The sequence below is a fragment of the Pezoporus occidentalis genome, unplaced genomic scaffold, assembly GCF_034315485.1.
Source record: "Pezoporus occidentalis ecotype Australia unplaced genomic scaffold, CSIRO_AGI_Poc_V1 ctg22, whole genome shotgun sequence".
Classification (NCBI taxonomy): Eukaryota; Metazoa; Chordata; class Aves; order Psittaciformes; family Psittacidae; genus Pezoporus; species Pezoporus occidentalis.
This window is the reverse complement of record NW_026914072.1, coordinates 988,433-1,014,066: the sequence shown is the minus strand read 5'-3', so window position 1 is coordinate 1,014,066 and position 25,634 is coordinate 988,433. Positions and strand designations below refer to the sequence as shown.

The window sequence follows — 25,634 nt, the reverse complement described above, 5'->3', positions numbered from 1 at the left end:
GGCATGGTTAAACTTCATCAGGTTGGCATCAGCCCACCTCACAAGCGTGTCAAGGTCCCTCTGGATGGCATTTCTTCCCTCCAGCGTATCAACCGAACCACACAGCTTGGTGTCATCGGCAAACTTGCTGAGGGCGCACTCAATCCCACTGTCCATGTCAGTGACAAAGATGTTGAACAAGACCGGTCCCAACCCCGATCCCTGAGGGACACCACTTGTTACTGGTCTCCAGCCGGACATGAGAATGAGCATGAACTCTGAAGTCTCTGTACCTGTTATAATGCTGCATCAGCCCTAAGTTGCATGCTGATGTTGGTCAAGGGAGTTTTCTTTTCTTCCTTTATTATGGGGAGTGTTATGGAAAAGGTTATTCCATTAGGGCTAGGACAAGTGTTAGAATTTGAGTTTGTGGAAGAGGTTTTGAAAAGCCAAATGTAGTGACGGATCCAGGTATGAATTATTAAAGCTGATATTTATCACTGGTTTGGATAGAGTGGTGCCTGACACCTGATTATGATTAGAGTCATGTTTGTGGTTATGTTTATGGTTAAGAAATAGAAAGCTTTGTGAAAGGAAACTTTCTTTAATTCTTGAGGCTAGCAGCTAAGAATGCATTCATGCCTTTTTAATGTTGGGATTTGTTCTTTCTTATTATTGAATTTAGAGTTAAGTTTGGAGTTGGAAATCTTCACATTTTTCATTTTATTCACTGCCTGGCTTCAATCTTGGGCTTGGCCACACTTCTTACATATTAGTGCACTTCTAGACTTCCTGAGCATATCAGTTTGTTTTCCTCAAAGGAGTACCCTGTACACAGCTGACAGGATTGCTCAGTTAATTGCACATGGTTGCAAACCACATCACCTCTTCACTCCTTCCATCACACAATTCTCTCATGTTCTATGAATTTACCTTACACCACTGAGCACCTTTATGCATACCCATGGGTATGCAGTCCACATATTTGGCCTCACACTCTAAACCTTCCAGCTATCTGTGCTCATTAATTTCGCAGTTCACTTTCAGAAAACTCTGTCTCAGCATTGCACAGGTAATATGTGGAGCTCTGTGATAACCAGGGCCAAGTACTTTGCAGTCTGTTCATTGTTAGACTGCTGTTCGTGGGCTAGCCTGGAATAATGCGAAGAAGAGCTAGTGCATACCAATTGGCTACAAGTCTGCATCAGCAGAAAGGAGTTTTTTAAGAGAAGAATCTGCTCAGAGTGATTCTGAAAAGCTGTTAATTATAGGCTTTCTCCTGTGTTTGCAACTCCAACCATGCTGCTCAGCTGGCTGCATTGCTGTGAAAAAACTGTCCTTTGTATATAGTGTGTACCAGAGATGTGTTAGACTTGATATTGTAAAAAATATGTATCAAAAATCATTATTATCTCTGAAGGTGTTTTGAAATTTACCCTCCCTGAAACCATGTGCAACAATTGAAATCTGAAAGTGTTACATTATCTACAGGGAAGAATTTAGTCCAAGTGCTTGCTCTTCAGTATCTTTACCACAAGTATTTTTAATTTTGCATATTTCCTTGCTCAACCACATACACTTTTTTTTTTTTTCAAAGAAAAAGAAAGTAATCACACCATCATTTTCTTATGTAAGGCTTGCTTGACTTCTTTTTTCTTTCTGTTTATTTTAGCTGCAGAATTCCCTGAAAAGTGATTTGTGCCTTGATCAAGGGCCAGACACAGAGAATATCCCAATCATGTATATCTGCCATGGAATGACACCACAGGTTAGTTTCTAATGATCTCTGACATTGCTGCTGCTCTTAGACTATGTAGGAGGAACCATCTTGTACCTGTCATTGTTTTCCTGCAGCAATACCCCCATAAGTTCTTTAGTAGCTCTTCACAGGAAGCTAGAACATTATTTCTGCCATAAATGAAAATCACTGGTACGTTAACGCTTTGACAGTGAAGTTTGTTTATTCACTTTGAAGCATGTAAGGAGTACAAGAGGCATCACTGACCCAGATTTGTTGGTAAAAGCTTTCTTTCATTTCTGATCTTTAACTGTGTGTGTTTTATGAATGAAACAATGAGTTTTAAAACATTTTACATACACACTTACGTACACTTACAGTTCATTTGTATATTATCTGAATTAACATCTTATTTACTTGATAGATTTATGTCTTTTTCACAAATCTGCAATGTACAGCCACCTTCTTCACACCATACAGCTGTGTTAAATTCCAAACCCTGTTTTTGTGGAAGTCTTTTTCTAAAGCTCCTTTTTTTTTTTTTTTTTTCCTTTCTCTGCTGTTGTCCTGTCACTCTAGTATGTGCCAAACTCAAATTACCAAAACCTTTCCATTTTCTTACACAACAGCTGCATTTCTTAACTTGGCAAACAAAAGTGTTAAGATATTCTGCCTCTCTAACTGACTAAGTATATGGCCATTGGTAAAAGTGTTTCTAGGCAAATCTTGAGAGCAAAAATAATGCTACATGGTCTAGAACATGCTTGTCAAAGACAGATGTGCAGATTATCTAACTATGAAAAGTAACATAAGCAAAAATGACATAAAGGAAATGGATGTATTTTTAGGAGTGACTGGAGAAACTGTAAAATCCTTCCAGTGTGAATCACTATTTTTTCTCTAACTACCTTTTGTATTTGCCTTCTTGAAAGGACCCTGTTATGCTCCACCTAAGTCATGGAATGTGGCTTTGCCCATGGAATTGTCAGTTACATGATTTGACTATGCAATAAATGAATCCTAACATCAGAAATAAGCACAGAGCAACAAGGTAGTCTTGTCTTCTCTACCTGGATCTCCTAGTGAGCTGGGTTTGGTGCAATGGAGATATGACTGTGTACTTCTTGCCAAGTTACACATGCTGCAACTGTGTTCAGTGTTGGCTTCCTTCTCTGAGGGCTTTTAATATTGATCACTAGCAGTGCTTGAGTTACGAATGATGAAGACAAAAATGTCTGAAAATCCCATCCATCAGACTTGCTTACTGCATAGGTTGTGGTTTATTTGTCACATAATTATGTGGTAACCACTGTTTGCCTCCAGGAGGTTTTTACATTAGTCCTCATTCTTTGCTAAGGAACTTTGCAATTCACCCGTGAGCCAGAGTCATTATTCTTCATCTTCTGGGAGGGCACCGTAGCTCTCTTCTAGCATCTCATCTGTGATAACAACACACTGCAGGCATGGGTGTAAATTCCAATTAGAAATTTTAATTATAGTTGAGACAAACAACAACAGCAACAACAAAAAGTCACTTCAGTTAGCACAGTTCAGTATACACCCGATAAAGAACTACCTTTGAATGTCAGCTGAGGTTCTGTATAAATGAGATGGCAAATAAACAACAGAGGGAAAAAAATACAAGGAAAACTTCCCTTGACAAGATTCTGCTCCTTTCATAATTACGACGTTTGTGTCTCCTTCCCATTACTATGTATGTAATTTTGTAGCTAATGATGTTAAACCCCCAAAAGTCCTATATATGAGCAAGATAATGTGTGAGAACTTTCTCTAAAAGAGGAGTAAACTTTCTCTATGTAAAGGATTATTGTATTAACAGGAAAAGCACTAACAAACATTATTTGGAATACTTCTATGAGATTTCCACTGCACCTATTGCATCTCTTGCTTAAACAGAGCTGCAGCCATTTAGCATACTGGAAATATTTGAATAAATATTCCTTTGAATCTTAATGAACTTGCCAGTATCCACAAAAGATATTGATGAGATGCTAATTCTATTCTAGTGGTGGTGAAATGCTATGTATAGAGGGTTCTTTTGCCCACCTGACTATCTCTATCAAAACAGATTAGTTAAAAAGATGAGTCCCCTGATTCAGGACTGCATGTCAAAGGGTTGACTGAGGATTTTGGTAATGCTGTTCTTAGCTCTGGTGCAAAGTTTTACTCTTGCAGCTTACCATGTATGGTTTTAGAGCTGCCATATGGAGGGCTTTGCACAATAGAATCTAGATGTGCATTATTATATCTGGCTGCCAGGAACCATTCCTTCATATGCAGTTTAAGTTACTGGTTTTAGTTACTGCTGCAGCCTCTCTTCTAAATCGGGTAACTTCCTTTATTTCTCATGAACCTCTTTCAGATGGTATTGGATTTTCATGTTTTTGAGTGGGAAATAGCTTAGATGAGGTGTTTGACATCAAGTAATATAAGTGTACATATGGCCACTGTTTCCTTTTAGCATGTTTTATGCAAGAAAGAAACCACTGAAGTCAACAGAAAAGGAAATGTATAGTGGACATTAAAAATCCATGCTCTGTTTTTTGCAGACAGTATCAGGAACATCATGTGTAACTTCCTAATTAAATTCAGTTCAAAGAGCATAACTTTCTAAGTTGCTCATCCTCCCCAGATTTTGCTGCTGGAGTATATTGCTTCCAAAGCATCACATCCTTCATTTCTGCCTTTAGTCACTACCAGTCCAAAATCAACACTGTTGTTACTGCTCCCATCCGTGCAGCAGCATACGTATGTTGGCACGACTCCCTAGACTCATCAGTGGGAACATCACTACCACACCTGAGCATCTGCTTGTTACTTCTCATTGCCACCATGGCTAAAGAGCATGATGTGCTTGATGTCAAGGCCATAAGGTGGGTTTGGTACCTTTGATGTGATGATGGCCAACCATTTGGAAGGGGCTTTTAGAGTATGTCTTATCCTGTCATATCAAGCCTTTTCTGCTGTGCAGTGCTGCTGCTTCTCAGAATAGCTGGACAAAACTGACTTCTGCATCTTATTAAAAAAGTTAACATAATAAATGCAACTTGGTAAAATACTTAACAGCTAAAATAAGTTTCTACTACAGTGTTCAGTGGTGGCAGAGATCATATTGCTTTAATTGCATGAGAACTGCTCAGAGGCAAAGCACCAAGAGTCCTCAATTGTTCTCAGTCAAAGAGAACAACTGGAGACAGCTGGGGGTGTTGAGGAAGCAGGTCCCTTCAGTGGAATGATAGAGGGAAACAGCAAAATTGGGAGATAAGGTGGACTGGCAGTAGGGGAGAAAGCAAAAGGAGATAAATATAAAGAAAAGAAAGGAAGACAGAAGAATAGTAGTGGCAAAACAGTACATAACCTCATGTGAGCTTGTGGGGTTTTTGTTTGTTTTTTTTAAGTGGCTTATGCGTGCAAGGATAAAGGTACTGTTTTAATTCTGGAGCTTACTGAAACAGAGCTACAATTCAGTCATATGTTTAGGCCTTAAAGGTCCATTTCCAGCAGTGCCCCGTTTTGCATGGAAAAGGTTGTTGCTTGGAGTTGCAGTAAGTATGTGCCCCAGGCCTGACTGCATTCTCTTACTAGCTCTGGGAATCGCCTGAGCCTGGATGTTTTTTGTTTAAGTCTGCTGTTTAACTAGGCCTGTAATCTTGAAGGCAAACCGATGACAGCGTGTCACTTGCATTAAAACTACTCCTGAGTGATAATTCATAAGATTCTTTGCAGAGAATGAAGTACCACATTATTATAGACTTTTTACCTATTGTGTAATAAACAAGTACCATCAGTCAATGAATTGATGTATTAAGTACAGATTTACCTTGAAAAGTGCTTGTGATTGAGGGGATAATGGGCAGTTCTGTGTTCCCTTGCTCAATAGCTTCTGGCTCATATATTTCTCAATTTATAAGCAGCTAAACCACAAAACTAATCCAGGGATGTGAAAGTCAATACAAACCAGTTAGATTTTGAGGAATTCAAATTGAGGACTGGGATCAGAAGATTTGACTGGGAGAATTACTAGAAAAGAAATGCAGGTGAGAAAGGACACCCGTTAATGTCCTTTCATATTCTTGCAAGAAACTGCAGAGCTGACACTCAGAAAACTACAGCCCTGTCTGATACGAATCATTTCATCTCTGCTAAAGGCAGTGTAGTCAGGCCAACAAGTAGAGCTATGCCATTTACACTGTGTGAGACTCTGACCTGAAAGCCTAATGTTCTATTCTAAGCACAGTGTGTGAAGTACTGGAAACAGCAGTTACAAAAACTCCAGTGAACTTCTAATAACTCTTTGTATGATTCACGAGTGCTCCTTTTAAAATGTTATTCATATATATTTTTGTAAAAACTATTTTTTTCTTCAATCAAAGGTATTAGCATGGTGCTTGTTCAGACACAGTTATTTCTTAATTTGTAACCAAAATCTATATGACTAAAAATGACTGTCACTGAAGGATGGTTATATTCTGGTAAAAAAGTGCAGTGTATAGTTACCAGTCCAAACTGTAAAACCCAGGGGAGGGAACAATTCATAAATGTTCAGCAGACAATTATCAAAATCATTAAAATTGCTTTGCAAATAATTTGGGGGGGGGGGGGGGCAAGGAAGAAATTTGTCACTTTAATTATTTAAACATCTCTAGGGTAAAGCTAGTGTGATCTTCAGGTTATTGAAACATTACAAATATGAACGTCTCTGTCAAGATATTTAATTTTAATGTCTGTTGCAGTGTTAAAAATTTTCTTTAGATTTCTGTGCCTAATGAAATTCATATTGTATTGGACAATTGTCAATGCCAGGAAAGCTGGGAATAGAATTGCGTGCTTTGTTAGAATGAGTGTTAAGGGAATTTTGAAGCAGAAACAGTGACCTTACTAGGAGTGGCTTTTGTCTATGTGAAGTATCCTGACCAAGAAGCACTATGTACCATTTTATAAAGCGAAAAATAGACTGTTCTGGTTATGGCTGGGATAGAGTTCATTTTCTTCCTAGCAGCTGGTGCAGTGCTGTGTTTCAGCTTTAGTTTGAGAATGATGCTGGTAATGCACCAATGGTTGAGTTGCTGCTGAGCAGTGCTTACACTGGTGAAGGGCTTTTCAGTCTCTCATGCTCTGCCAGTGAGGAGGGGGACAAGAAGCTGTGAGGAGGCAGAGACAAGATCCCTGACCCGGACTAGCCAAAGGAGTATTCCAAACCACAGCACATCACGCCCAGTATAGAAACTGGGGGGAGCTGGCAGGGAGGCACTGGTCGCTGCTCAGGAATGGGCTGGAAATCAGTCAGCAGGTGGTGAGCAGCTGTGCTGACTGTGCATCACTTGTCTCTCTTTGCCTTTGTTTCTCTCTCTCCTTTCCTTATTACTTCTCCTTTTTTTTTCTTTTTTCCTTAACCAAGCAAAACACTTCAATTATCAAACTGCTCCTGTCTCAAGCTTAGTTGCCAGCTGGGGTTAAACCATGACATAGACAAAATGTCATTATATCATTTACTACAGGTCAGGCTTTGCATGTCACCTGTTTGCTTAAAAAGAATAAATCAATAAAACACTGAATGCTGCAGCTGCTTTTCCTTGACAGTCTTAACACCGCTGCTGACAGAGCACCTCAATACTGCTGTCCTGAAGTTTTAAAGGAGTTTCTGAAGTTTAAGAACAGCCTGTAGTTGTGCTGGCGCAGATCCTGAGCTGGTTTATGGATTAATATGTATTCTTTTTTTCCTTACAGCTGAATTAAAGTGAGATTGTAATTATTTTAGGCCAAAAATGCAACATTCTAAGAAAATACTATGAAATACATTTCAGAAAACAAGAGGTCTTCTGTTATTCAGTGGTAGGACCATGTTCTTAAGCATGTGGGTAAAACACATAAGCATTGCAAACTGAGATTCTGTGCAAGAAAACAGTTAAATAGAAGGCCCCACAAGCAGAAGCCACTGATATCAGCATGTTTCAGTGGTTGTCAGGGAATAAGGAAGAACAAAACAAAGCCTGCTGATGTGATTAATGATTAGACCCATCAAACTTGAAAAATCATTGCCCCGAAGATGGAATGTCAGCAATAAGCATTTTCAGGAGTCTTACTTTAAGCAATAAAAAGAAGCACAGCACCTGTTTTAACAGCTGTAAGTCATACGCAAACTTGGGACTGATGTTCATGTTTGTCTTCAAGGTAAACATGAGCCACATTCAACATCTGTGCGTAAGGTGGTCTGATCTGCCTGCTCTGCATAGTACTATTTCTTTTGAAGGACCTGCTACCACAGTGGTGGTCTGAAGTTAGCAAATACCTGTTTTGCAATGATTATTTTTTGTATGCAGACACCTACAGAGCGCTGTAAAGACATTGAAATTTACAGACTACCCAGTTAGGTCTTGGTGCAGATACTTTGCAGTGAAATTTCACACCATGCAGTAGAGAGGGTCATTATTCCTCTCCTGGTACAGCCACAGTGATATAAAGTGACGCAGCTGCATCAAGAGCATGGCTCAGCTGGTCAGCCTTATTCTGCTTGTCCCTGCACAGGGGTCTGTGCTTCTCTCTGCATTCTTCCAGAGGCTGCATCTGACAGAGCACAGCCAGGCTCATTGTTTTCCTTTGCCTTTATCACTAAGTCTTGTGGAATGATCTAAGCACTGGGCCTAGCCCTGACTTTATGCCCATACAGCATGCTCTCTGGGAAGAGGGGTATTTCCACAGTAGATGCTTCTGGAAATAGAACAGCTTTTTCTTTTTTTTTTTTTTTTTAAATCTAGGTTGCTGAGTTCAGTAAAGGCCCAAGTGGAAGAAGATGCAGTTACAGTTGGTGAAATGTCCTCCCAAGGATGGTTATAAGCATTAATGAATTCTAATTTTTATTTTAAGCATATTCTGTAAAGGGCCTGCTTGCTATTGCATGCTGTTAATGTCTTATATAAGGCATTCCTGATGAGTATTTTATTGGGACTATTTATATTTCTGTTAATTTCTTTCAGTGCAGAAATCCTGATTTTGTTCATAGCAAAGTTAATAGAAACTGTGATCTTGTTTGTAATGGCAGCAAAATCTGGTGTTAGGTTTCTGTAGTTCCTTTCAAGATAGAGAGTTTCTCTGATGTGTGCCTGAGAAGCTAAATCCAACAAACATTTTTTCAAAGCTGCAGCCTCTTTACACTGTACGATGGGTGCATCAGGGAGCTACAGAAGTGTTTCAAAGATTTCCAAAGCCTTCGTCCTTCCTTGGCCTAACACAGGCAGTGCAACCCTTACTTCTTGCAGACATGTCGTGGGTGAATAATGTATCATTGCACATTGTGCATTATTTTCTTTTTTTTAAATATTTTTCCCTAAGTTTGTTTCTGACCATATTATCATTATTTACTTCAGTGCAAAGTTTCAGAGAAAGAGACTGTTAATCTGATTTCTAGTTTTGGAGCAATTGTGTACTGAACCATTTGCTATGAGTAAATTATTTCTATACTTGCTGTGGCTTGATCCAAGAGGCTTTCTATTGTGTAGTATGACCATTGCCCAGTCTTCTGTACTGCTTACTTCATTCAAATTCAGTATCTATTGCCTGGTATGAGAGATTCACTTAAACTGAACAGGGTTGTCTATTCGCAAGTGAAGATCAGTGGTGTTCAATTTTTAGCTTCTAAAGTATAAATATAAATCTGATCACTAGGCCCATGTGAGCATAGACTGGTGAGTGATTTGTTGACTTGATTTTGCAACTGACCTTAGGTTTTCATGATAGCAGGACCGGAGATGAACCTGTCTCTTCATTTTATGACTTCATGAAAGTCACTCTCTGTTTACAGGGTAAAAGAGACTTGAATTCAAAAAACTGAGCACAAGAGGCCCTTCTTCAGGTTTCAGGGCTAGGATAGATCTTTTCTGTGTTTCCTTGCACTGATTAAAGACAAAAGCAATCAAACAAAAACAGACAAACAAAAAAACCACCAAAACACAACCCCCCCAAAAAAATACCAAGGAAAAACCACACACACAGAACAAAAAAGCTGTACAGCTGCATTGTATCAGCTCAGAGCAAGTATCTTCTACCTCCCTGAATTTGGAGATAATGGAATGGATATTGCTGATTATTTAACTTTGTGTTTGAAGCTATGTAGTGTAAAAACATTGAACACCTTGCATGCCTGTGACAGTTGAGAGAACTGAGTGCTTGGAATTGAAATTCCAACCATAGTGAAATGAAATAGTTGAAAACCAATCTTTTTTTTTTTTGTTTTTCCGAAGAGTAGCACTGATTTTCTCATTTGGGAGCGTATAGCACTTAACATACCTTGGAGAAACAGATTAGTTTCAAAGAAGTTTTTTCTTTGTTTTGATAGGATGGCCTAGAATTAAAAGATTTAAAAATGTCTTAGATGCTTTTGAAATCTATATTCCTGTCTAGTGTGCAGGATCGCTGCTGATAGTGAGCATGAATAATGAAAAAGGAAGACGCTACTATAAGCTGAAACCAGTGATCTGGCTAAAGTAGTAATCTTGACGTTCAGTCCAAGACCTGAGTTGATGCTAAGAAGCAAGAATTCAAAAAGTAGTTCCATTCTTTTGAGTGCTAAGAATATCTAGGACTAAAAGGATTAAGGACTTGAATTACTTGAAAATTTAGAGCCACAAGGGCTCTAAGAAAACAAAGGTAATTTTAAATTAATTTTGCTAATCTATAAGCATTTTTCTGAGTGAGAAATGACTGCTTGTTTTATCCAGGTAGATGCAGCAAAAGAGTAAAAAGTATCTTGGCTAATGCCACAGATGACTTTTGTTTGAAAAAGCAATTAAACCCCCTGACCACACAGTATAAGAGGAATAAAAACAGTCGTCTATGCTGTATCTGTTCAGTCATTCATTCTTCTAAATAAAGAGAAATACTCATCTCAGAGAATGAGTAAGAGTTCTTTTAAGATAGCTGTACTATTTAATGTTTTACAGTAGAAGTACCGGTGCAATTTACGTGTGGTACATGATGTGCTGAAAAGATACAGAAGCATAAATTGACCTTTCACAGGAGGAAAGATTGCAAATGCTTATCAGAAGTAATGTCAGGGGAAGCTCAGAAAGTGCTGTCAGAGACATCCAGTTAGTTAGAAAGCTTTTGCCTAGTAATGTAGTATTTCCATAGAGAGAATAGAAACTTCAACTGGCAAAAATTCTGGTGTAACTTACGTAGGCCTGGTAAACTTAGCTTTCATCACATCACTGCAGAGGAGAATAATGCATCATGTCAGCAGAAAATAGTAGCAAGCAAACTGTGGAGTGTGCAAAGAAGTACGGTGGGGAGCACAAAGAATGCTCGTGTGCCAAAACCACAGGATTAAAAAATTGCACCTCTGTTGTACCACACAGCTTACAGTAATGGGGCGTTTTCAGTTTGGCTGGGGGCGGTTGTTTGACTGATTTTGGCTGGTTGGTTGGTATTCAGGGGTTGGTAGGGATTGGGTTTTTGTGTTTTAAGAAAAGCTGTTAGTTGGTATTGCTTTACATTACGGAAGTTTTTGTTAACTAGTTGAGGTTGATGCAGGAAAAGAGCTGTTCAAGGTTAATGTCGTCTTTTGAATTTTATTTTTTTTGCACTTTATAAATTGAGATTGTGGCTTCTGAGCTTGTGACAATTCCTGTGAGAACTCCCCAGGTCACTCTTTTAAGGTAATTTGCCCAGAGTATCTGTAGTAAAAAAAAAAACTGCGCTGAAAATCTTACTGAAAAAACTTTTGTGAGCAAATGCAGAGTCTAAGAATTTAAAATTATCAGAGCATTTCAAGCTTTCATGAAGTGTTTTAATTTAGAAGAGATCAGAGTTGTTAGCCTGAATATTACACAATAGTTCAAAATTGTTCTCCTCTGGAAAATAAAAGTGCACATACATTTCAAAGCTTTTTTTTTTTTTACTGTTTTATAGTATTTTTTGTACAGAAAGTTTTGGCCAAAAGGATTTTGACTAGTTAAAACATCAAAATATTTGAAAACATGAAGGTGAAATACTGCTGAGGTTTCAGATGGTAAGTCTGGCACTAGATCTTGGATTCAGACTCTGTGCTTTTCATGTCAAACACTAAGCCGATTAAAGGTAGCACTGTCTTTCATATTTGGTTCAGTTCAGGAATAGAGGCTTACAGTAGTCTGTTACATATACCCAGTGAGCTGGTGCCAAAGGGCTTTGGGAGCAACACCTCCAAAATAGAAATATAAACAAAAATAACTTTCCATTTTCTCTTAAGAGTCTTTCTCTGCCAGGTGGAATAGGTGTACAGATTTCCATACTTCAGCTGATTTTAATCTCAGAAATACAAGATCCAGTTAGAAAAGGACAGGGCTTTCCTTTGCTGAGTGGAAAATGTTTTTAATTAATGCTTTTGGAGAAACAAAGCAGCTGTGTTAGGTTCCTGCAATTCGTGTTTTCTAAGTACATTAATTTGAAATCTATCAGAGTTGCATGTTAGGTAGCAATTACTAGTGTTATCCGTACTTTAAAGATGTCTGGCCTCATTGCAAATGGGTATTTCAATCAGCAGTTTCTAAAACCAGTTGCTGCTTATGATATAAACTCAGCATAAAAGCAATATAGTTACTGTAACACATGTATAGTACTTGGAGATTAATGTTGTAGTAATTGTCTTATGGTTGTCAAGGCTCTCTCAGAGTTAAATTTCTGAAGGTCAGATTTTTGATTCTCAAATTCTTGACAGTATGTGATTAACTATGTATGCAGTTCTGGTGTCCCCAGCATAGAAAGGACATAAAGCTGTTGGAGCAAGTCCACAAGGATGACAGGGGGGCTGGAGCACCTCCCATATGAAGATAAGCTGAGAAAGTTGGGGCTGTTCAGCCTGGAGAAGAGAAGGCTGCGTGGAGACCTCATAGCAGCCTTCCAGTATCTGAAGGGGAGCTATAGGGATGCTGGGGAGGGACTCTTCATTAGGGACTGTAGTGATAGGACAAGGGGTAACAGGTTAAAACTTAAACAGGGGAAGTTTAGATTGGATATAAGGGAGAAGTTCTTTACTGTGAGGGTGGTGAAGCAGTGGAACAGGTTGGCCAAAGAAGTGGTAAATGCCCCATCCCTGGCAGTGTTCAAAGCCAGGTTGGATAGGCCTTGGAGCAACCTGGGTGTCCCTGCCTATGGCAGGGAGGTTGGAACTAGATGATCTTAAGGTCCTTTCTAACCCAAATAATTCTATGATCTCTATGAACTGTTAGAGGAGGGACTTAATAGAGTAGATGGAAGAGTCACTTTATAATTTCTTTAGTTCTACTGATAATTTTATTATGGCATTGCATTAATTGAAGTCATCTGCTGGTTCATTTAGAATTCATGGACCAAATTCAATCTCCATGAAAGCATATTTAACTCCTCTGTAATTACAAGAGCTGTATTACTTTCACAGAATTCATTCGAATTCTGATCAGCAATTCCATTTCAGCTTACTTTCACTGTAGTATTGTTCACCACTTGAAGAGTACAGTTATTTGCAGAAATACTTACGTAATGATTGTATCCACAGTGTTTCTCTTTGAACAAGGGTTTTTTTTTTTCTCCTGTTCATTAGCCTTCGTTTGTCCAATCAGGAAGCATGGAGAAGATCAGAGATTACTTCTTCACATAAAATCATGATTGAATATTTATGAGTAACTCTGAAAACAAAAATCTGAATTGATTTGTAAGCCAAGAGAAGAGCTATGTTTGTCAGATAATTTATTTGAAATAAGCAATCAAACTAGCTTGTAGCAAGCTCAGTTCAGTCTAAACCTGGTTATATTTACCGAGTAGAGGTAGTTTTCCCCAAAAGAATGGGATATTAGAGATTTTCATTTAGCATTGTTTCTAGAACCAATGGCTAGAAATTAAATCCAGTTGGATACAAATTAGGAATAAGGTACATATTCCCATCAGAATAGATGACTAGCCATCATAAGAAGCAATGACAGTAACTGTTGAAGTCTTCAAAGCTGTTACAATTCTGGAAAACTGTAATTTAATGGATTTGGAGCTAAGCAAGTGAAAGTGTGTATCCCTAATATAGACCTGCTGGTCCTCTTTGGCTTTTAACCCTACTGACATATCAACTAAGTGGCAAGCACAGCTAGTACTACTTTGAATTTTGATTCGATTTAGAATGTACAGAAATAACACGGAAAAATAATCATATGGCTTTAAAGAAATCAGTATCCTTTTATGTGTTTTTGGAAGGTAAAGAACATTACAGCTTTAAAAATAGTTGCTAAATTTTTTTAGTCTATTTTTGTTCTTTTAAAGTGTGATTAAACAAATCATACAGGGACAGATAGCTCTCTTATGCCAAGCCTATCTGCTCAGCTGGCTGTCCATAAAGGCCTAAAGCAATCAAGTGAGAAAGCTGATGAATGCATGTAGGTTGTTCAGAAGTTACTACAGTATTAACTTTGTATTTGTTTAGCAGGGAACTGCACTGATTGCGAACATTGCAGCTTCATTGCTTTTGCTATGTTAAAGATGTAGTGAGTTGTTCAGCATGCATATTGCATTTCAGCATTTATTTTTAGTGCTCTCAAACTCTGAAATTAGCCTTAAAAACGTGAGGTCTGCATTGACTGACTCACTAAACAGCACTAGTTTGGGAAGGAAAAAATAGCAGTGCAGCTTTTATGAACTCACAGATTTTGTTAAAAGAACATGAATTGAAGTAAAAAACTGGAGAAAATGGAGATTTTAATTTTAATGTTTACCACATTAAACCTGAAACTTTTATAGGTCATGCTGCATTGCATTTAGTATGGGAGTCTGTGACCAAACGGCAGGGACAGACCTCAGTTGTAAGAAGGAGACCACGCCAGTGATTGTAAGTCAGAGCTGTGAATTTCAGGTTGGTTTGGGGTTTAGTCAGATCTTCTGTTTTATATTAACACAGAATCAAATCCTTAATTTTTTAATTTGTCCTCAAATGTGTTCAAATGAGGAAATCTCCCATTGTTCAAATAGAAATTATCAAATACTATTGCATTGGTGCAGCAATGTCATAAAAGGGCTTTCTTTGTTATCATGTGCCTGGACAGTGACACGTAGGAACATATATTGGGTACCAACTGACTTCAAAATGTTGTGTGATGTCAGTGTTGTATAAACAGCATATAATTACTTAGTATTGCTGGATACCATTCTGAGAATGACTGACTAATCATGGTTTTATTTATTTGTGTCCAATGTAGTTATGACATCAAGTCTTTTCACCTTTCTGATTGATTTAAACATCTCATCAAGTTTAACTTCATTCTTGTTAGCAACTATGAATTTGGGCTTTTAAGTTTTTCTGGAGTAATCAGATGGCTTTTTTCCCAGACTGCATTTTTTAATTCAGTATGATAGTTGTAAGTATAAGGAGTACTTGTAAGTGTTTGCACAAATATGGACCATGAGAATTGGGACCTTCTTGAGCACTTAAGGCAAATTTAAATATGAACTGTCAAGTTTGCTGAATGTTACTCTGCCAGATGGGCGATGTTTATAGTTAATACTCTGAAGAGCCACTTTCAATAGCAGCCATGCTGAGTGGTTACGGATTAACTGTTTGTTGCACGATGCCCATTTCTGGCTTCCAAATATATTTTTAATACCATATGTAGCTTGTTCACAAATAAAGTTAAATCTGCCCACTGTAGACTCCCTTCATAACTGCACTTAAAAATTTTGAAGGAATACTGCAATCTGACAAATAACCCAAGAAAACTCTGAGTTACAATAACTAAGAGGAAAAAAAGCAACACCTGAAAGAGCTGTGGCAGGTTTGATGTTTATTTCTCTTTGAGTTCCTTAGCACTCTTCAAACTTCTAAAAATCAATGCTGATTAACTTTTTTGTTCATCAGACAAACATTACCACTTATGATTCTTGCTGTCCCTCCAACTTTGTCACTTTCCAACTGTTTGCAGTTTTACGCTTATGGGGGATTATTTCAGTCAAGAATGGTTGAGGGAAAAAGTCAACTGTGAAGATCATCTTGACCAACCCCTTTGCTTAAGCAGGGTCAGCTACAGCAAGTTGCCAAGGAAAATATCTCATGGCACTTTCTTTTCCTGTTCTGCCCATACAAGCAGATGAAACCCCCTGCACGGGCAAATATAAGTGAGATTGAAAAAATTCTGTCTTTTCCCAAATTTTCTAACTTCAGGCCAAGGATTGTGTCTGGACAGGGCTGAAGAAAAGTTCCTGTCAGAAAAAAAGTCCCATGGTTTCAGGTGACCATCAGTTCCCGAAAAGGGTAAAAGTTCCACAAGAATTGAGACAGAGATAAGAAAAACATTACTATATCTGACACATGTTCTTAGCTCTTTAAAGTGAGAGGCTAAGCATTAAAGAGATAGGTAGCTTTAACCAAAGGGAGTAACCCATAAAACTCTTCCATCTTCAATACAAAAAAGCAGCAGTTGTGATTCAATAGCGTATACAACAGTTGGGATGAAGCCTGATGACTGATAGTGAAGGATAAACTTCTGAGTGCTTTAGGCTAACAGGACAATGACTAAAACTCCAGTTTCAGTAGGACTGGCCTATGGATTTCAGTCAGTGTCTAATGAAACACTATCTGGCTGACACCCACGAGATGTGGGTGAGATGTGAACATCTCACACAAGATGTGGATCAGGCTTTAAATGCAGAGCAGCTTCAGACAAGCCAGAGAGATACTTTGTGGAACCAGGAGACCAAATCCAGTGCCCCATGTACTGCAGAGAATATAAGGACAGCAACAGTCTTATTAAGACAGCACAGATCACTTCATGTATGTTATTTTGAGATGATGAAATCTGAGGAAGTTTGTTTTCATTATTATGAAGTTGATTGTTCAGGGAAGAAAGCATCAAAATAATGTAAATAAAGAACAGTACTCCTGTGAAATGGATCCAAGTAATCTAGGAGATGCTCATTAGTTAAATACATTCTCTTGCAAAAAACAGGCCTTGTGCAGGAGATTTAGGAGTGATTATGAAGAGATGCTTAGGGAGAGTTACCAGAATCGGAACTCTCCTACTTCAAGGTAGAACAGCTAAGTGAAAATTCTACAGTAATGTGTATAAAAAGCCTGCTTAGAAACAGTTCTGCATGCATGAAGTTCTCATTTTACAAAACAGAAACACTTTTTTCTTCAGGTTTGTAAACTAAAAGCTGGAAAGCTGGATCAGTGATAGGAACACATTGTTTTCAATGCCCTTTAATGCAAAAACGTATGGGTCCACATGGACTCAAATTTGTTTTCTCCCCAGTCTTCCCTTCAGTGACTACAAGCACAAAATTATAACAGATTTTTACTGTCAGACCCTTACAGGTCAGATTGTGCTCAACACCATATCAGGATAAGATACATTAGTCTGAGTCAGTGTCTCGGATGAAGATGTCACCTCAGCTTCCCATTTGGCCCCCACATTGTTCTTTTAATGTTGCAGGGACAAAATTTTCTGGTACCTGCTTTTAGGGCTGATGTAGTTTAGTTCACAAGGAAAGGCTCTGTTGGCTTGCAGCAGACCATGAGATTTCACCTGGAATTTCCAAGGAGTTGGTAGCATAATTTTTAACTCTTCGTGATTCTTTCCTACTGTGAATCTGACAGATGTTAAGTTGGAGTGAGCTGTACTGGAGAGTCTCTGACAAATTGCTCCCCTGTGATTCTGCTTATGAGGATAGCAACAGTGGTTTTTGAAAGGAGCATGGTGAAGGGAATAACTTGTAGTTGGTTGTAGTTCTGTCCTCCAGATGCATACCAAGGAAGGATCTAGACTAGCAGTTTATTGACTGAAAATCTGACATTTTACTCCAGTCTGTTTGTTGTTTTGTTGTTTTGTTTTTTTGGTGTTTTGGGGGGGGGAAGCTAAGTACAATTAATGTGGCTTTGAGTTAAACTTTTTGACTTCTTGCTCGGCTCTTTTGTGGTTTTAATATACTTCTTTCGTGTCACAGACGAACATAGTATGTACAGTATACACACTCAATGTAGTCAAATGTAGTAATCTTATTGTAACCAGAGGTTCAGTATAGGAGAAATCCAAGAGCCTTGAAGCAGCGTGTGTCTGCCACAGAATGGTAAGGTTTCTGGTACCCACAGTGGGAGACTGTAGACCCCATCATCTGCAGTCACCTACTGCATTGGGATACCCACGAAACTCAGGACACAACTGCTGGTTCAATGGATTACACTAGCAGGGTGGTCACAACAAGCTACTTGTGGAAAGGATAGGATTTGAGTATTATTGCTTTCATAAGCTTCTGCCTGGGCCTTGGAGCTGAGTGTCTAGGAATTGAGAGGGTCACTCTGCTCCTTCCTGCCAGTTTGGCATAGGTATATGGGTCAGGACTGCAGCGGTGTGTCTCCCTTTGGCAGTGTCTTAGCTTTTCCTTTGTTGTGGGCATGGGCTATTGTCCCCTGGGAAGGAGGTAAGCAGCAGGGAGGCAGCAGTTAATCCCCAAACCACTATTTCTGCAGTGCATGCCTCTGCCATCCTGAACTGCTAGGGAGGATCTAGTCCTAGAGGGCCCACGTAGAGACACAGGTATACACTTAGGGGAGAATCAGCTGTGCAAAACTCTACCAATCACTAAATAGATTTTTGTACAGTAGACAGTTGTAATAATCCTTCTTGGTGTTTTTATTCATACACAAAGTAGGACTCAAAAGAGTCCTGAAAGAACTGCATTATTTATGTTGTGAAGATTCAGTGACTTTTGAGTGACTGATGTGCCTACTATTTGTATTCATTCTAAACAGCAAGAAAGAGGGCTTTTTCTTTTCTTAAGGTCTGTGCCCTACAGATAGCATTACAAGGTAATCTACTTCAGATAATAAAGGCTTCTGAGAAAGGCAGAATATGTTGGGGGAAATCTGTGACATAATCTGCCTTTCGTCGTGAAGGCAGCCTCACAGCCTAGCAATACCTCGGCAGCCTGGAGCTTAGTGTAGTTTTTTAGCTATTCGCTGTTTGTACTTGAAGGTCATTTAAATAACCTGGGTTTAGAGTTGATGATTTTGCTTTGCTACTTCATCCACCTCATAAGCTGAAAAGGTGAGCTTCTCCTACTTGGTCTTTGGGTACCTAAATTCATATGTGAGCCTTCACAGTATGTTTGAAGGCCCCAGAAATCAAGCTCTAATGTTTTGGGGGGTTGGGGCAAATACTGTACTATTTGCACAGTTAAGCAATGTTCCTTTGCACATCATAAGTATTTACTGTTTTATTTCTTGCCAAGGTTTACAGCCTGATTTCTGCAAGGGGCACAATAGGAACTTGGCAGTGTTCTTGGTTATGGGAAAATGAAGCTCACTCAGCCAAGTACAGTAAGGCTTCCCACACAGCTAGAACAGTTGAATTGGCATTAATGTCCTTCTTAACATGAAAGAAATTTCTGCTTTTTAAACAGCTTTATTTATTTATTTGTTCCTAATCTAGAAAGTCTAAGAAGATTTAAGTACTCATGGTAAGAAATCTTGGTATACGGTTACTTCTGATGTCCTGCCTTGATTCCATCTTTCCTTTAAAAAATGTCATTAGCACTAAACTAAAGAAAAAAAATTCTGTGATGAAAATGTATGAGGGGATGCTATTCTTTGCCCTTTTCTGAGGGACCAGAAGAGCAGAAGGAAGGATGAATCTCTGGGATGTGAGCACTGTTCCAGCCTGCACCACATTTTGAGCTTACTTGCAGAGCTTTGTGAGCTTTGCAATTTATTCATAAACACGGGCGGATTGAAAGGTACAGTTTTGCAGGTTACTGTATACAGAACCTTAATCTAAATTCTAGGTGCTTACATCTTTCTCTGAGTGTCATTTGCTTTCTCCCTGCAAACAGTAGTACCACTAATTCAAGACATTTGGTGCTCAGGAAAAGTGCCATTTCTATTCAGGTACATAAATTTCTCCACTTGCCTCGGAAGGCTTAAATATGTTTCAGGAAATAATTTTTTTTTTAGGACACAGTTGGGTTGGATAAAATTTCATGAGCTTCTGTCAGTCTTTACATAGGGACCAACAGTAAAGATCAAAACACAGACTTCATTGCTTGAAACACATCCTCTGCAACTAAGCATAATGTTTTTATTTTTTGTAGGCTAGTGTAATTAAGGATTTGCTTTGATTTTGATGCTGTACATTTAGAATACCACTTTCTCTTCAACTTAATGAGCTTAACTAGGTTTAAGAGGCAAAATACTACCAAACATGCCAGGGTGGGAACATTGAGTAACTTTCCTTTGTTCTCCACAGGACTGAGAGCTGCACTGTTCTGCACCTCTCACCCCTGTCCAATGAATAACCACACCAGAGGCCCTGTATCTGTTAAATCAATTAGCACAAACATCAAGTGAAACTTGATAAATGGCATTTTGACCTTTTATTTAAAAAAAAAAAAGCTTAACTGTTGATGACAGAAATGATCAACAAAAAATGATAGAGATTCTTTTCTTGGTGGATATCAGTCATGTCTACATCATCAGTATTCAAACTAACTCATCCTCCATTAATATACTGTTGTGAAGTTGGCTGTTAAGTCACGTAATTCATATAAAGAAAAGGAAATCACAGCATAGAGATCAGATGTCTGAATTTTTTTTCATATTATGACAAAGTGACACTGGTGCTTTTAAGTACTAAATGTATGGCTACTAAACCAGGCAGAGATTTCATTTGTTTAGAGTAGTTTATTAGAAGTAATGTTATTGAGCATGCAAGTAGACCGTATACAGCATTTGCCTGTTTTGTAATTATAGACTCTATATAACATGAAAAACTGAATTAAAACTTTTGCAAACTTTATTAGTGTCAGGGGTTTACCTGAAAAATGACTGATTCTGACCTAGGAAAAGACTACAGAAGTATCCACTGAGTAGTTCAAGTGGCAGAGCTTGGTAAGAAAATTGCTTACTACTGAAACTGCAGCACTAAATGTTCTTTAAGTGGAAATGCACAATATATCTGCAAGTAATAAGCCTTTAAGATGGTGTTTCCAGACAGCAACATGTCACAGTCTCAGCCATACACAAATTCCTGAAGCCATGCAAGAGACTAAAAACTGAAGAAAATTGCCTGTGTGAGTGCTGTGTGTCTGTGCTGCTGAGTTTCTCTCACACTTCCGTGTTTAAACTAAGTAAAATTCTTTCCCTTGTTTTGGTGTATGAGATCCACTTCTGCTCTGCAGAAGTTTCTTTAACTTTGGCTCATCATATTACATTCCTAACCAATTAACGAGTTGAATAATACCCATAATAAGGCTTTTAGATTATAATTATTTAACAGCAAGCACTGATAGGAGGTCAAGTGGGAGGTTAAAACTGCTGCTGAAGGAAACACTGCTAGCAGGAGTAGGTGAAACCTTCAGAGCTTCACTTTTGCCAGAGTGCTGTGACAGACTGTGAGCTGGCCTAGGCTGTTCAGCTTTACCTTGCACATTAATTTCAGCATATTCAGTCCATTGTAACTTATATCTCTAAATAGGTTTGCTATAGCTACGCTGCTAGCCTAGACTAAATGGAATGACAGGTAGTCCACCTTCCCATAAAAATCTGGGGTGACTTTAAACATCTCAGTATGAAACACCTTTCACTGTTCTACATTCTGTGAGTCCTACAGGATCTTTAGGTTCCAGCTTCACCTCAGCCTCAACAAGATGTTCCAGTTGTGTTCTGACTGAAGCTTTTGTGGAGTAAAAGCAGCTTATGTTTTCATTTAGGTTAGTGTGTTGATGCTATGTGTTATTATAATCTATAAAATTTATCATATGAAAAGGAAGACGGGGGAAGACTCTTTTGGATCCTGACAGTTCATTTGATTTTGGTGAAATTATGTCAGACTTATTTCAGGTTTTCTGTGAATGAATCAAGCCCCGTTCTTGCTGTGGGATTTATTCATTTGCATATTGTAGAAGCAGACTAAAAACTACTACTGGGACTTTTTAAGACATTAAGAGCAGTTGGGTTTTGCATTTCATTTTGTTCTTTTCTCACAGGTGCTTGCAAAGAGGTCACTTTATAAACTTGACCGATGAATTCCTGGTGTTTCATTTTGTTTTGTGTGGAAAAATAAGTATGTCCCTGCTGGTAGCTTAAACAAACAGAAGATAATCAGACTTTCACTAACTAGCTGAGGTTGAAATATGCTCCCTATCTTTTTGTTTTCCTTTTCTATGCATAATGCCTTGTTCCACATAGACATTTTAATGTCTGCATTTTATTGTCTCCAGCACCAAAATAATTATATTTTAGATATTTTTTTCTTGTATTTGCATATGTTGGTCAATATGGTACCTCTGGAAACCTTAAATCAAACGTATGCAGGATCCTAAGAAGAGTGGGTGACATCTGGCTTATCTGAAATCAGAAACATATTTGTGATTGCTTTCAGTTAAGCCAGGAGAGCCAGTAGGCACTGGGAGTTAAATAATACCTGTAGGGAGCTGGGGATTCTTCTCAAAGTTGTACATGTAACTACCGTACTTTGTTCCCATTTGTTCTGTCATTCACAAAATGACAAGTTCATGGCACTTGTGGAGCACAAGAGGAATTAAAGGACCTCTATATTCATAGCCATTGCTCGCTACAGGACTAAAGACAGAACCGTATTAAAAACAAACAAAAAAAACCCCAACCAAAAACCCAACAAACAAAAAGAACCCCCAAACCCTCAAGATCAAGATGTTAGTGGAGTATCTTATAGAATCATAGAATCATAGAATAGTTCGGGTTGGAAAGGACCTTAAGATCATCTAGTTCCAAGCCCCTTGCCATGGGCAGGGACACCTCACACTAAACCATATCAGCCAAGGCCTTGTCCAGCCTGGTCTTGAACACTGACAGGGATGGAGCATTCACAGCCTCCCTGGACAACCCATTCCAGTGCCTCACCACCCTAACAGGAAAGAATTTCCTCCTTATATCCAATCTAAACTTCCCCTGTTTAAGTTTTAACCCATTACCCCTTGTCCTATCACTACAGTCTCTAATGAAGAGTCCTTCCCCAGCATCCCTATAGAGAAGGTGTCATACTTGCTTGTAATTTGCCTGTTTTGACTTATCACATGCAGACAAAACTGTTACCAAAGTTTGGAAAAAGGTAATAATAGTAGAAATAACACCACGTGTTTTGGCAGTTAGAAGGTTTTGCCACTAGAGAAAAACACATCATTTCTTTTCTGAGAAGTAGTAAGCTACCTGACTCTCCCTGGCATTACTTTTTTATTGTTACACTTATTATTGTAGTTCCAAGCGTCCCAGTAATGACGCAGAAATCAATTATATTAATTGCTCTACAACCTCATAATACAAAATTACGTCTTGACTTGAAGACAAGTACAATATTAGGAACAGGAGATTGCAGCAGAGAGGAGAAGGGAATGCTGTGAGGTACCAAAGTAGCATTCTTGGGTAATGCTTTATGGTACACCAGCAAAATTGCTGTGATTTTCTTTGTTTTTGTTTTTTTTTTGAGAAATATGGGCAAAAGGAAAATTCTGTGCAATGTGTAGAGGAAGATGAGTTCTTTGGAAGATGCTTCCAGGAATATTTGTTGGAGAATGTGCTAAATGAAGCCTAACATCCTGATCTAAATAGGAGCTGGAAGATAGCCTCCTATTGATACTTGCTAGGCTGATAATTAACAAGAGGAGGGGTTGAGAGGGGCTTTGAAAATAAAGACATGCAGTTGATGCAGTGTAGAAGACAGAACAAGTAGGATATTGCCTTTCTGAAAGGCAACCTGAACTCCAAGTTTTCAGAAGCATTCAGGATTTGAAGAGGGCATGAATGCTGACACCAGTCAGGAAGGCAGCAGTGGTCAGTTTTGATTAGAAAAGTTGTATTTTAGAGATTTTTTTCAGTATAAAAAAAGGCTGTGTAACAAGATTTGGTGACTTTGGAAGTGGTTCAAGATGAAAATGCACATTACATAAGTGCATGATTAGCTGAATGTGGCTGTGCCCACAGTAATCTGAAGCATTTGGATCTTAGCTGTGAAAAGGTGAAAAATCTGCTTTTAAACTTGTTGATGCTGAGCTGCCAAATGCTTATGCACAGGTGGCATTAAACTAGCTCAGATTTTCATTAGCCAGGAGGAGTCAGTTCTGCTGTAAAGGATGGACCAGTGCATTGGCACATGGAGGTGATGACTGAGTTTGTTTGCGAGTATGTATTGAAGGAGAAGAAAACAGGGTAAAACAAACATGGGATTATGTAGGAATAGACAAAGAAAACTGTGAAGGGTGAAGAAGGACTGGTGAGAGAGGGAAAAGGAAAATTCAGGTAGAACAAAGTCACAGGAGCCATAAGGCAGCATGCATTTTGAAAAAAGGACACACAGGTGTCACACACAGAAGGGTTCTGGTTGTTTTGTCTTGGTGCCTTTATTGTTTTCCTGTGGAAGAGTTGCAGAGATCTTGCACATAGGTAAGAGCAAAACCAAGAGGAACTTTAGGAAGTGAATCAGGTAAAAATTTATCCAGGTCTTGTTAATTCTTCAGTTACTAGCATTAGGAAAACTGTGGAAGTGAGTACTGAAACTATATATAAAAATGATGATTGACAGTTCAATTTAAAAAGCGGAACTTAAGTAAGAGGATTTGTGTTTGCTTCTTTTAAATAAAACCAAAGCAGAATACCAAAGTAGGCAACAGCAGAATTAGGTATTCACTGCAATATAGGTTCATGATTTTAAATTAAAAAGTCTGGCATTGAGTTCCTGTCAGTTTTCTATTAAATAAATGTGTTAACAGTTTTGTGTCTTTAAGCCTATATTTGTAGCCTCACACTAAGTTATTTGAAATTTCTGAGCATCTTAGCTTTATTGCTGTCAAATATTGTTGCTTATAGTTTGGAAGTTAATTAGTGCACGGGCATGAAGAAAAACCCATAGGTCAGATAATTGCTATGCTGATCAGTTAATTCAGAAGATAAAAATCTAAACACTGAAGTGAAATAGTGAGTAGTTTCCTTCTTACACACTTGACAATTTACAAGTCTAAATTATGGTCTAGCTGGCATTCTAGCTGTTTGTTAGCTTATCAGTAAGTCAAGTTTTATAGTGAACAGATCCTCAATATGTATGGTTATAATTGTTTTAAAGTTGTGCCATAAGGATGCACCAGCCAAAAACCTACCTCAGAAAAATAATATAAATCTTCTACAGATTGACCTGCGGCTTAGGGGTGACTTTCTGTAATCCTCAGCCTGTCCTCTTATGCTTGTACTTCTTCGGCAGTAAGTTTTGTCAGGCAGCGAAAGACGCAACAATGCAGTTGATCATGGCTACAGGACAGCACAGCCTCTCTCTCCTGTCATTTCCTACAGGAACAGTAAATGGGAAAACACTTGATTTTTATCTTAGTGATGTTTGTGTTATTAAAAATTAACTTGGATTCTCTTGAGAGTTTTCTTACAAGGGTTGCTAAGTTCTTTCCTTTGGATGTGTTTGTCTAACGAGAAGTGGTGGAATAAAAACCAGGAACAATATAAATAGGCAAGTAACAGCAGTGTTACCCAAGTATGGATTTACTGGAATACACCAGACTACTCTTTAGCTGGAGTTGTAGTCAAGTATGAATCTGCTGTGAGACTTTGGACCTAATATTTAATATTGACAATAAATGACTTCATGGATTCATTTGAATAAAAATACAGTTCAAAGATGGAATAAAGTAGTGGTGAATCAGGCTTCTTATCCCTCTTAGTTATTATGACAAAAGCAGGGTAGCAAATAAATACTGCTGCTGGTGAGCATTAAGTTTGCTTATTGTAAATGCAGAGTCATGTACGAGTCTCCAGTGTGATTTCATCTGGGAACATTGCCATAAGCATTACGAACGGCTTTCAGCCAGAAAATTGGTGTGTATTGCTTTAAACTTCCGGTGGGGAGTTAGCAATTTATCCTTCAGATAATCATTTTGCGTTAAG

The 25,634-nt window shown here is 38.4% G+C and overlaps 1 protein-coding gene across 6 annotated transcripts in view; it reads left to right on the top strand.

Annotated features, from left to right (window-relative positions):
* Window positions 1–25,634, top strand: part of GALNT18 (polypeptide N-acetylgalactosaminyltransferase 18) — a 246,158-nt gene that overhangs the window by 198,637 nt on the left and 21,887 nt on the right. For 5 of the 6 annotated variants that reach the window (XM_062620164.1, XM_062620169.1, XM_062620165.1 and 2 more), the window contains exon 9: window positions 1,652–1,747. In XM_062620164.1, coding sequence (XP_062476148.1) covers window positions 1,652–1,747 — 96 coding nt within the window. Of the gene's footprint in view, window positions 1–1,651; window positions 1,748–8,803; window positions 9,049–25,634 lie in introns of those variants that run through there. The other variant, XM_062620170.1, reaches the window with a different exon arrangement.